Source organism: Pecten maximus, chromosome 14 (genome assembly GCF_902652985.1).
Source record: "Pecten maximus chromosome 14, xPecMax1.1, whole genome shotgun sequence".
NCBI lineage: Eukaryota > Metazoa > Mollusca > Bivalvia > Pectinida > Pectinidae > Pecten > Pecten maximus.
This window is the reverse complement of record NC_047028.1, coordinates 33,681,880-33,695,764: the sequence shown is the minus strand read 5'-3', so window position 1 is coordinate 33,695,764 and position 13,885 is coordinate 33,681,880. Positions and strand designations below refer to the sequence as shown.

Sequence of the window (13,885 nt, the reverse complement as noted above, 5' to 3'; positions counted from 1 at the left end):
ACTTCATGTAATATGAATGGATACTTGTTCGCGATGTTTGAAACAAATTTAAGCACGAAAAAGCTGGACTGTTACTGTTAAGTCCAAAAGAAGTGTGTGTGAACTATCTGCTGACGTTTTGAGATTTTTAGGAATCCTAGATATGTGTTTTACTCATTGTGTATTATATCAATGTTGATGTGTGTTACTTATTGGGTCATTTCATTGTTATACAGATACACAAGAGGATCCAGAGTGTCGCCGAACTCCATCTTGTCACGCTAAATTACTAACAGACATGGCTTCAAAATCCGGTCAATCAATTATCAAAGCACAGTATCATTTTAGACCAAAAGGACAGCAAAAGTGTGAGGTCCACAAACAAAATGACGTTATCTTTTTATGCCAGGACTGTAAAATGTTAATCTGTTCAAAGTGCTCTATCACTCTCCACAAACATCATATAGATAGTTTTCTGGAGATATCTGACATCAAAACACGACACAGTCAATTACTCCAGGACTTTGTCAATGAGACAGAAAATGTAAATATTCCAAAACTAAACCAAGAAATAATTTCATCTCGAACAATAAAGACTTCATGTAAACCTATGTACGATAAACTTCGCAAAAACATAACTGACAATACTGAAAAATGTAAGTTAGAGTTAGACAAAATCACTGAGGATTATATCGCACTTTGTGACAAGATGGAGGTGGCGGCCATGGACCTAATACAGACCCACATCACAGACCTGGAGAGTAGACTGAAAACTTTGAGGGAACTCTCATCAGAGTATAAACAGACTCTCCACACAGGAACCAGTGTACTCGTGTACGACTCGGTATCGGAAATCCGGGAAATGGATCCAGACATCCCACCGACACCTAACATAGACATGGCCGAGTTTACTCCGGGTATGGACAGACTAAGTCACCTAAAACAGGCCATTGGGAACCTAAAACTTACTACTGACCATCTCCAGGTAGGATCGGCAACTAGTGGTCACTCCGACCAACGTCCAGTAGTCCGACCAAACCAGTCTACAGAGGTTGGTCAAGCTTCCACTGGAGAAGTCCGGTACAAACTTCGTGACCGTCCAACCGTCATGTCCCAGTTCCCATACCCGGGTAAATACATCACATCGATCTGTCCTACATCTGATGGACGTGCTTGGCTGTGTAACTGTAACTCCAAAGCAGTCAATCTCATCAACAACCAAGGTCAGGTCATACAGGCGATACGACACAGCGGTAACATCTGGGACATCAGTCTGGACCCCACCACAGGTCGTCTGTGGTTCTGTTGCTATGGTAACACTATCTGTGAAGAATCTACACCATCTACACCAGTCTCAAGATTCACTACAGAGGATGTCCCATTCAGTCTGTGTGTGACCAGGGAGGGTCGGGTAGTGGTGGGTACATGGGATTATAGAAAGGTGTACAAGGTGTGGGTGTATACAGTGGACGGTCAGGTGTTACATACAGCCATTGTGGAAGGGGTAGTACTGTCAATAACACAATGTGGTGTTACAGGTAATATAGCTGTAGTAGTGGATTGTAAACGTATCATTGTGTACAACTCAACACTACAGCTCCTGGTCCACTACCAGGGGGAGGGGAGTCAGGCCCAGGGGGAGGGGATACAGGTACAGGTGTCGGTCACACCAGACAAGTTTGGTCCTGGTACAGTTGTATATGACAGTAAGGGTAATATTGTTATTGCTGATCAGATAAGGAAAACAATAGAACTGATAAGTGGAGCAGGGAAGTACATAAAAACACTTCACACAAACAAAGGATACCAGGGAGTAGTAGGTATACAGAAGGGTGATGTGTTGTGGTCAAACTTAGTGTTAGATACAGGAGGGTACGGACTCAAACTCCTCAAGTATTATCGTGACTGAGTGACTCCACCTTGAGTGAGGATACAGACAATTTATATCAGTGGACTAAAACAACATTAATTTTAAATTGTTATGTCATACATTTCTCAACATGTATGTACACATTACAAAAGGCATGTGATTTATGTTATTTACTGTCCGTATAATTTAGTAAACATGTCCCTGTGATGCATTTCAACTACTGTTTCTCAACATGTAGAATGTGTTTACCGTTAAATGTACTGTAAATATATTTTTATCAATATGTACAGACCGCGGGATTGTAACACGTCACTGTGATACGTACATTTCAACTACTGTTATGACATCTGAAATCAACATCCCTGCATCTGTTTCTATGTGTATAACCTGACTCCTCCTACCTCCTCAAGTGGTTCTTCCCATTCGAATTTAATTGACCCAGAGAGATAGTTTTTTTGTTGTTTTTTTTAAAGTTAATATACACAGGTCACGTGACGTCATCAGTAGTATCACCAGTTCCACTCTATGTAACGTGTAGTGCCTTTACGGTTTATATGTAATAAATATTTCTTGAACTGATACCGAATAGTTGTTTTATATTATTTCAGTTAATGTACAGAAAACTCAGCGAGAGTTGACAGTATATGATGTATATGAAATACAGGAATTCGGTAACCTGAGTCACAGTATATTAGATACAGGAATTCGGTAGCCCGAGTTGACATTATGAGATACAGGAATTCGGTAGTCTGAATTGACAGTATATGAGATACAGGAATTCGGTAGCCCGAGTTGACAGTATATGAGATACAGGAATTCGGTAGACGGAGTTGACATTAGTTGAGATACAGGAATTCGGTAGCCCTAATTGACAGTATATGAGATACAGGAGTTCGATAGCTCGAGTTGACAGTACAAGTATATGAGATACAGGAATTCGGTAGCCTGAGTTGACAGTATATATTATGAGATACATGGAATTCAATAGACCGAGTTGACAGTATGAGATACAGGAATTCGATAGCCCGAGTTAACAGCATCTGAGATACAGGAATTCGGTAACATGAGTTGACAGTATATTAGATACAGGAATTCGGTAGCCCGAGTTGATAGTATGTGAGATACGGGAATTCGGTAGCCCGAGTTGACAGTTTATGAGAAACAGGAATTTGGTAGCCCGAGTTGACAGTATGAGATACAGGAATTCGATAGTCCGAGTTGACAGTATATGAGATACAGGAATTCGGTAGCCCGAGTTGACAGTATACGAGATACAGGAATTCGGTAGGCCGAGTTGACAGTATATGAGATACAGGAATTCGGTAGAGATTATACCTGACATATACTATTATTAAATATCATTAAATCCTTGCATTAAAGCGACAAAAACTCAAATTCACTGCAAGACTGACGAAAATATTTCATGAGCGTGTAACTAATGCAGCAATTTACATCGAAATGCTCCAAAATTATCCCCTTAACTCCAAGGATTTTTTAATGGAAATGAAAAAAAAAAATCCGACATTTTAGTTCATCATGATTTTTCACACTTTTGCGTCGATATTTTTGGTAAACAACCCATATATATTTAGAAACTTGAGAATATAACCTTTTCAAATTTAGTAATAAAAGTCGTGTTTTTGCATTATTGACGTTACCATGGTAACCCAAATTTTTGATTTTTTGAAAAAAAGTTACTTATTTCATATGTTTATACATTTCAAGCCCATGAGAGTGAATTAAGTGCTGATATATAAAATTAATGATATATCAGACTCTTGAGGAAGGAGGATAAACACAATAAAAGTAGTATTTTCTATTTATTTGCAGTTGTTGTCATGGTTACCGACTGAAATTAAAAGTAGTTATTTTTGTTAAAGTTTTTATTTCCTTTTTATCTGCCTAGACTTCATTGTAGGAAATTTGGTTTTATATTACAGGTATAATGGTTTAGTCAGCAGTCTATATATATATTGAAACTTGTGAAGAGGACCTATCTAGATTTTATGGCAAAACTTCTATTTTTTTATCTAAAACGTTACCATGGCAACCAGAAGTGAAAATTCGTAAAAATGCGATATTTTACTTAGAGAAAGCATGCGCATGTGCTCCCATCTGAATAAAATGTAAAATGTAAAACTGTTCGCAGCTTAGACTGCTGTATTAGGATTATATATGTTAATTATTAATCATATGTTATAATTAGGTTGTGGTTTTCATGATTTTAACATTGATAATTAATCTTTCAAAAGTTATATTTATTCCTTTCCTATTTTATGGTTTTATTCAACAGCTAACATGTGTCTCCAAATCATGATATTGAAGCTGATTTTATCAATGTGAATTTTACCATTATATAGAAAATGTTAAATTGCAAGTTCTCTCTTCAACATGTAGAATCTATGTACATTCTGTATCCATTTTAGTTGCCATGGCTACCAATTAAGAAGGTGATCATTTTGATGCTTCATATCTACTTCACTTGTTGTATTTGTTCTAGTTTCTCAATACCTATTATAATTAGACACTTGTTAACAGAGGTAGGATGATTAACAAAAGGTCATAATAACTAGCATCTGGTACTACTAGTATACTAAAAACAGATTTACTGATAAAAATTAAAATCATTGAAGGCATGCAAATAAAATGGTTATAACCATCTTTGCGCATCATTCTTTGTATGTACGTCTTCCTGGTTGAGAAGCCCTAGACTTAATTCATAGACAATAGACATATATAAATATGGACAAGTGGAGAAAGTCTAAGTTCCCCAAAGGAACCTGTGTTATTGATGAAATTTTCAGATTGAATAATCAAGTTTGGCAGACAAACAAGTTGATTGATATAGGCACTTGAACTTGGTTGGTTACATGTTTATTATGGATTATAAAGAATTCTGAACTTTATTTATTATGATTGGACAGGCAAGCCATATTTGGTATAAATGATATATCAATGTACCATGTTTTTGAAAATAATAATTTACTTAAGATCAAAACTGCATGATCAACTTGGAAGCAGTTGAAAAATAACACCAACACAAATATTAAGTTATATAATTTTAATCAATGACATAATAGTGGGGGAGGGTAGCTATAGGGAAAAGATGCCTAAATCTGCTGTCTCTGGTGGCAGGGGATGGCATTTATCTTCCAGTATTGGTCACACCACAAATATCCATATATATATAAAGTCCTAAGGCTGATGTACCTGAAGATTGAAATGGGAGAAAATCAATATCATAAGCATCCAGATATATACACTAATACAATATTTTATTTGCAAGGCATTACAGATTAATTCTAAAGAACATGGTGATATATAATACTCACTTCAAATTTCAAATGAAACTTAAACAGTCAATAATGATGTATAGGAAATGAGCTCACATATATGGAGAGGAAAGCAGATAATTATGATCAATTCAAACAAAACAAAAAATCCTCAGAATCTATAAGATAATGAACATTTTAATTGTAGTGAATTTATAATTAAGATAAATCTATTAGCTTACCTTTGATGTCATATATTAGGCATTAGGCAGAATCATCCATAAATCAATGCTCTCATTAAATTTTGTACACCAGGCTTGCTAGTAAACTTTAGACAGCTCCAGACCTTACAAGTAATTGGGCAATACCTGAAATACAAAATAAACTATATTCACATGTCATTGATTGCTTGTTTCACTTTTAAAAAATCCCATTTCCCATGGTCCTGTTTAAAAAAAAAAACAAGAAAAAAATAACTTGAGATTATTAATGTGGAATATTTCAAAAAGCCTTGAAAATAAACTTTTAGAAAGTTAAAGAGGCTTGCCCACAGAGAGATCAGAAAAAATTGGCTAATAGAAAAAGATTTTTTACACATGACAGATTGTTGGAATTGTTGAGTTTTTCATTTTATTTTCCTTATAAAACGCTGAAAAGTGATATTAAAAACTCATTTTTTAAATATTATTTATTTAATCGCAACCCGCAATAAGTCCTCGCTATAAAGTGGAGTCTAATTTGATTGACACATCAAAGAACAAGCACGTGCACAGTGCCGCACAGTGATAACTTCAAAGGCAGCGGCGATTTACAAAGAAGATTTGCCGTTATATTCCATACATTTCCCTCTCAGGTTGAGCTTTAAAACGTCTTTTAAATACATATTCTGTAATTGTTTTCAAGAAATAAAGTCGGAAAGCCTCTAATTTTGTCACATAGAAACGTGTACTGAAGTTTATTTAGTGATCGGAGATGTGCCGTTTACCGGTCCGTCTGCGGGTAAGCCTCTTTAAACAAACTCGCCCATCCCATCACCAAGTCTGAGTTTCAAATACTTATACATGTAACAATGTTCTGAAAATCTAAATAAGCGCACCAATAAGTTTCTTCTTGCCCTATTACATTTGCCATTTTAATGGTATGATTATTATATGTCTCATAAAGGACAACTCTCTATCAAAGTGTCTTATGTTTGGTGTTAAGGTCAAAGGAAACTCGGAAAATACATGTTTATTACCCTGCTTCAGTGCCCTTCCTCACTAATAATAACTTCGAAAACTTGTAATTACTTATTATTTCTGTCTTGTGTGCATCCTTAGAGGATTAATCATAATGAAGCATAAAATGATAATTACTAGCTAATATAACCAGCATTATATCTGCCAACACAAGTATCTGTCTACCTTTGATTTATTCAAATTATTTTCTTTCAACAATGTTTCCAGCCTTTACTGGCATAGCATACTTACTGGTACATGTACATCTATATATATCTCTACAGCTGTATAAATTTATACATGTATCAGTCTATTTCACATAAAAAAAGTCTGACACAACATATAATTCGGACCAAGGCTGGGGTGTCACATGTTGATCCTCATCCATTTGTAGTAAGCACAGTAACACGATACAAGCTTTATATATATGGGGGTGGGGATATGTGCCCTAACATGATTACATTTGTATGAATCCAACCTATACTAGCACACCATGATCCAAACATTGTAGAATTCACAACCAGCTAAACTCAAGAACAGCTATTTGGTATATTCAGTAATCCTCCATCACCTCTATCAACAACCATACCATGGGACATTTTTTCTTAATTATATATACCACTGTTGCAAAACTGAAATTCATTAATTGGTCTCACTTTTTCATTTCCCATTTATTTCATTATGTAAAATGCAATAAAAACAAATTTATCCAATTTTTACTTTTAATGTATGCAAGTACTGTACATCCAGTTTTTACCCTTACAAGGCCTTACTGTAGGTTGTCACGTCAAACTTGTTTGTATTGCATAATTTCCAATATGTTTGTATTGTATGAATATGCATGTTTCACATCATATTGCCCACTTGCCCCTTCGTGGTTTAATACAAAAAATTGAATTTGAATTTATACAGAAATTTGGCAAACAAAACAAGAACTTTTTACTATTTGTACCTGTATGATTACATACAAACGCATGCAATATACTGATGTAAAGTAAAAAGTCTAAATTAAATTCATAGAGATAATTATTGATAATTCTGATACAAAATACAGTATTGATGAAATAATGAAATTTAGTGTAGCAGTTTGTTAGTTGAGCTGACAGTGGTCACTGCATATTGTTTTGATGACGACTTGTATCGGTAATATGTGAGGTCGGCACCAGGCACATGTCTGTCCCACCGTTTAGAAACCGAAAGTGATCATCTAGGAAATACCCGATTATTATCAATAGCTTTTATGTAATTTTAAGTAATGTTTTCTGATGAAACCACGACCATTTACTCTATTGCGTTATGAAAACAGCAGAAACTAAAAGTTGTCGATCGTATTCGCGCAGGTGCTTGTGTTATCGACTCGCTCTTGCACGACGTCAAGTTACTGCGGTGTTTAGTTCATATAATGCCGGATTTGTGGAAACTTTTCATCATTTATTTGGTACGTTATGAATGATAAAATTGTGCATTTTGATCAGTTTTTTTCTTGGCTTCAATTGTATATATAATGTATTACAATTTTTTATGCAAAAATCATTAAAATTTGTCGATGTGTGCTGCGTACGGTTTAGAACCATACATCACATGTACTTTATTGACAAAAAACATCACATTTCGGAGGATTCCTGTAAAATAGCGGAATATACATAGTATTGAGAGTATTAAACTACCACTACTGTGAATTACAGTCATTATTTCTCGCTATATTTTAGGTAGTGTGATATACAAAATCGAATCGCGCTTTAACGATTACACCGGCTGAAACACGACGTCAACAATTCAAAATAGTCGAAATAAAAGTTGGCTTGTTTTTTCAACTCATAAAATGCATCGAAACAGTTTGTCAAATGAAATTTTATAAAGAACAAATGTTGTTGTATATTTTCTCCAGTTTTATTAGGTATATTCGGTATTTCAATAGGTAAACACACAAGGGAAATACGACCATCTGTCTTACACCGACGTGCTATTGGCGTAGTTTGGCGTAGTTGGGAGTTAAGTCCTACAGAGCTCCATTGTTAATCTGTTCATACATGTAACACAAAAACTGATATTATTTCAAACAATGTCAGGGAACGTCGAATCTTTACCTGCTGTCATATTCTATCATCCTCTTGACAACCAACTAACAATAACGTAAGTCTAATTTGACGAAATATCAATATCAGAGATATGTTTTAAATATTCTATTAACTACATGTGTAAGAGGTCGATTGATCTCGGACAAGGTTTGACAGTCTATTACTTACAGGTGTAAGAGGTCGATTAATCTCTGACGAGGTTTGACAGTCTATTACCTACAGGTGTAAGAGGTCGATTAATCTCTGACGAGGTTTGACAGTCTATTACCTACAGGTGTAAGAGGTCGATTAATCTCAGACGAGGTTTGACAGTCTATTACCTACAGGTGTAAGAGGTCGATTAATATTAGACGAGGTTTGACAGTCTATTACCTACAGGTGTAAGAGGTCGATTAATCCCAGACGAGGTTTGACAGTCCATTACCTACATGTGTAAGAGGTCGATTGATCTCGGACAAGGTTTGACAGTCTATTACCTACAGGTGTAAGAGGTCGATTAATCCCAGACGAGGTTTGACAGTCTATTACCTACAGGTGTAAGAGGTCAATTGATCTTTGACGATGTTTGGCACTCTATTAACTACATATGTAAGAGGTCGATTTACCTCAGACGAGGTTTGGCAGTCTATTATTTACACTTGTAAGAGGTCGATTAATCTCAGACGAGGTTTGACAGTCTATTACCTACAGGTATAAGAGGTCGATTAATCTCAGACGAGGTTTGACAGTCTATTACCTACAGGTATAAGAGGTCATTAATCTCAGACGAGGTTTGAAAGTCTATTACCTACAGGTGTAAGAGGTCGATTAATCTCAGACGAGGTTTGACAGTCTGTTTCCTACAGGTGTAAGAGGTCGATTAATCCCAGACGAAGTTTGACAGTCTCTTACCTACAGGTGTAAGAGGTCAATTGATCTTTGACGATGTTTGGCAGTCTATTACCTACAGGTGTAAGAGGTCGATTTATCTCAGACGAGGTTTGACAGTCTCTTACCTACAGGTGTAAGGGGTCGATTAATCTCAGACGAGGTTTGGCAGTCTATTACCTACAGGTGTAAGGGGTCGATTAATCTCAGACGAGGTTTGACAGTCTATTACCTACAGGTGTAAGAGGTCGATTAGTCTCAGACGAGGTTTTACAGTCTATTACCTACAGGTGTAAGAGGTCGATTAATCTCAGACGAGGTTTGACAGTCTATTACCTACAGGTGTAAGAGGACGATTAGTCTCAGACGAGGTTTGACAGTCTATTACCTACAGGTGTAAGAGGTCGATTAATCTCAGACGAGGTTTGACAGTCTATTACCTACAGGTGTAAGAGGTCGATTAATCCCAGACGAGGTTTGACAATCTCTTACCTACAGGTGTAAGAGGTCAATTGATCTTTGACGATGTTTGGCACTCTATTAACTACATATGTAAGAGGTCGATTTATCTCAGACGAGGTTTGGCAGTCTATTATTTACACTTGTAAGAGGTCGATTAATCTCAGACGAGGTTTGACAGTCTATTACCTACAGGTATAAGAGGTCGATTAATCTCAGACGAGGTTTGACAGTCTATTACCTACAGGTATAAGAGGTCATTAATCTCAGACGAGGTTTGAAAGTCTATTACCTATAGGTGTAAGAGGTCGATTAATCTCAGACGAGGTTTGACAGTCTATTACCTACAGGTGAAAAAGGTCGATTAATCCCAGACGAGGTTTTAAAGTCTGTTTCCTACAGGTGTAAGAGGTCGATTAATCCAAGACGAGGTTTTACAGTCTGTTTCCTACAGGTGTAAGAGGTCAATTGATCTTTGACGATGTTTGGCAGTCTATTACCTACAGGTGTAAGAGGTCGATTTATCTCAGACGAGGTTTGACAGTCTCTTACCTACAGGTGTAAGGGGTCGATTAATCTCAGACGAGGTTTGGCAGTCTATTACCTACAGGTGTAAGGGGTCGATTAATCTCAGACGAGGTTTGACAGTCTATTACCTTCAGGTGTAAGAGGTCGATTAATCTCAGACGAGGTTTTACAGTCTATTACTTACAGGTGTAAGAGGTCTATTAATCTCAGACGAGGTTTGACAGTCTATTACCTACAGGTGTAAGAGGTCGATTAATATTAGACGAGGTTTGACAGTCTATTACCTACAGGTGTAAGAGGTCGATTAATATTAGACGAGGTTTGACAGTCTATTACCTACAGGTGTAAGAGGTCGATTAATATTAGACGAGGTTTGACAGTCTATTACCTACAGGTGTAAGAGGTCGATTAATCCCAGACGAGGTTTGACAGTCTCTTACCTACAGGTGTAAGAGGTCAATTGATCTTTGACGATGTTTGGCACTCTATTAACTACATATGTAAGAGGTCGATTTATCTCAGACGAGGTTTGGCAGTCTATTATTTACACTTGTAAGAGGTCGATTAATCTCAGACGAGGTTTGACAGTCTATTACCTACAGGTATAAGAGGTCGATTAATCTCAGACGAGGTTTGGCAGTCTATTATTTACACTTGTAAGAGGTCGATTAATCTCAGACGAGGTTTGACAGTCTATTACCTACAGGTGTAAGAGGTCTATTAATCTCAGACGAGGTTTGACAGTCTATTACCTACAGGTGTAAGAGGTCAATTGATCTTTGACGATGTTTGGCAGTCTATTACCTACAGGTGTAAGAGGTCGATTAATCTCAGACGAGGTTTGACAGTCTCTTACCTACAGGTGTAAGGGGTCGATTAATCTCAGACGAGGTTTGACAGTCTATTACCTACAGGTGTAAGGGGTCGATTAATCTCAGACGAGGTTTAACGGTATGTCAGTAAAAATATCTTCCCTGGTGTGAAATGTTGTGAAAATTACAGGAAATGTATTAACTGCTCTTGAAATTCCACGGAATACCTTCTCCTGTCGGGTTTTCATAGAAGGGACAATTAAATTTTACATTATTTTAATCACAGTAACTTACGGAGGCTGAAAGAACCTAAAAAATGAAGATGATAGAGAATTTACTCTCTCGTTACAAGGATTTCTAGTCTAATTCTATTTACCCCCGTACCGTCATATTGATTTTAATTTCATAATATCGATTTTTTTCTCGTAATATCTGTCAATTATGGACGAGATAAATATTTAGGAATCAGTATGAATTCACATGTTAGGATACATTTATTTACAGTAAAGTCGGTTTTCCTGAAATGGTCCGCCAATATTCAATGATATAGAGAATACATGGTCAGTGTCTTAAAATATAAGCTGTATTTTGGCGAGGGTAAAGAAAGACAAAAGTGGCGAGCATTTGCGAGCCACTTTTGTCTTTCTGTCCCGAGCCAAAAATATAGCTTATATTTTAAGACACTGACCATGTATTCTATTTATCCCTGTAACAATAAAAACAAAATCATCGAAAATAGTCATTTTGAAGTGAAACGGTGTAAAAAATTACAGAAATATGTTCGCCTTTTAAACTTAGTTTCACTTTAAAGTAGGTCAGTCGAACTGACGTACGCGCTAAGATTCCAGAATACAGCTGTTTTCCGTCACTGCCGTATACACAAAAATATATACGGTGGGTGTATTCCAACAATGCGGTGGCAGTTGCAGGATAAATTGGCCATATCTCTTTCGGCCTTTAAATCTCGTGACTTACACAGATATCTGACCCCGCCCCTGTGAACTGTCCGTATGCTCATCACTAGTCCAGATGTTTGACCCTATCCCTGTGGACTGTTCATATGTTGGTCATTAGCCAAGATATCTGACCCCGCCCCTGTGGACTATCTGTATGTTAGTCATTAGCCCAGATATCTGGACCCAACCCTATGGACTGTCCGTATGTTGGTCATTAACCCGATATCTGACCCCATCGGCTGTGGACTGTCCGTATGTTCGTCTATAGCCCAGATATCTGACCTTATCCCTGTGGACTGTCCGTATGCTCATGACTCATCTAGATATCCGACCCGTATGTTCGTGACTAACCCAAATATTAGACCCCACCCAGGCGGTCTGTCTTGATTTTCATCGCTAGCCAGATATCTGTTATACTGTTCATATTTCCGAATTCAGTTCCTTAGAATCACATATGACTTTGAACATGTTTTGGTGCTATGAAAACCAGTAGGTAATGAGAAAACTCCAGACCAGTAGGTAAGGAGAAAACTCTCGACCTGTAGGTAAGTAGAAAACTCTCGACCAGTAGGTAAGGAGAAAACTCTCGAACAGTAGGTAAGGAGAAAGCTCTCGACCAGTAGGTAGGGCGAAAACTGTCGACCTGCAGGTAAAGAGAAAACTCCAGACCAGTAGGTAAGGAGATAAACTTTCGACCAGTAGGTAAGGAGAAAAACTCTCGAACAGTAGGTAAGGAGGAAACTTTCGATCAGTAGGTAGGGAGAAAACTCTCGACCAGTAGGTAAGGAGAAAAACTCTCGACCAGTAGGTAAGGAGAAAAACTCTCGACCAGTAGGTAAGGAGAAAACTCTCGACCAGTAGGTAAGGAGAAAACTCTCGACCGGTAGGTAATGAGAAAACTCTCGACCAGTAGGTAAGGAGAAAGCTCTCGACCAGTAGGTAAGGAGAAAACTCTCGACCAGTAGGTAGGAGAAAACTCTCGACCAGTAGGTAAGGAGAAACTCTCGATCAGTAGGTAGGAGAAAACTCTTGATCAGTAGGTAAGGAGAAAACTCTCGAACAGTAGGTAAGGAGAAAGCTCTCGACCAGTAGGTAGGGAGAAAACTCTCGACCAGTAGGTAAGGAGAAAACTCTCGACCAGTAGGTAAGGAGAAAACTCTCGACCAGTAGGTAAGGAGAAAAACTCTCGACCAGTAGGTAAGGAGAAAAACTCTCGACCAGTAGGTAGGAGAAAACTCTCGACCAGTAGGTAGGAGAAAACTCTCGACCAGTAGGTAGGGAGAAAACTCTCGACCAGTAGGTAGGGAGAAAACTCTCGACCAATAGGTAAGGAGAAAACTCTCGACCAGTAGGTAGGGAGAAAACTCTCGACCAGTAGGTAGGGAGAAAACTCTCGACCAGTAGGTAAGGAGAAAACTCTCGACCAGTAGGTAGGGCGAAAACTCTCGACCAGTAGGTAAGGAGAAAACTCTCGACCAGTAGGTAAGGGAGAAAACTTCTCGACCAGTAGGTAAGGAGAAACTCTCGACCAGTAGGTAAGGAGAAAACTCTCGACCAGTAGGTAAGGAGAAAACTCTCGACCAGTAGGTAAGGAGAAAACTCTCGACCAGTAGGTAGGAGAAAACTCTCGAACAGTAGGTAAGGAGAAAACTCTCGACCAGTAGGTAAGGAGAAAACTCTCGACCAGTAGGTAAGGAGAAAACTCTCGACCAGTAGGTAAGGAGAAAACTCTCGACCAGTAGGTAAGGAGAAAACTCTCGACCAGTAGGTAAGGAGAAAACTCTCGACCAGTAGGTAAGGAGAAAACTCTCGACCAGTAGGTAAGGAGAAAACTCTCGACCAGTAGG

At 37.7% G+C, this 13,885-nt stretch overlaps 1 protein-coding gene across 1 annotated transcript; it reads left to right on the top strand.

The window, feature by feature from the left end:
• Window positions 1-596: 596 nt before the first annotated feature.
• LOC117342728 lies at window positions 597-2,430 on the top strand. Its single transcript, XM_033904947.1, has one exon. It carries the CDS (start codon window positions 689-691, stop codon window positions 1,886-1,888), a length of 1,200 nt encoding a protein of 399 aa, XP_033760838.1. The 5' UTR covers window positions 597-688; the 3' UTR covers window positions 1,889-2,430.
• The last annotated feature ends 11,455 nt before the right edge of the window (window positions 2,431-13,885 follow it).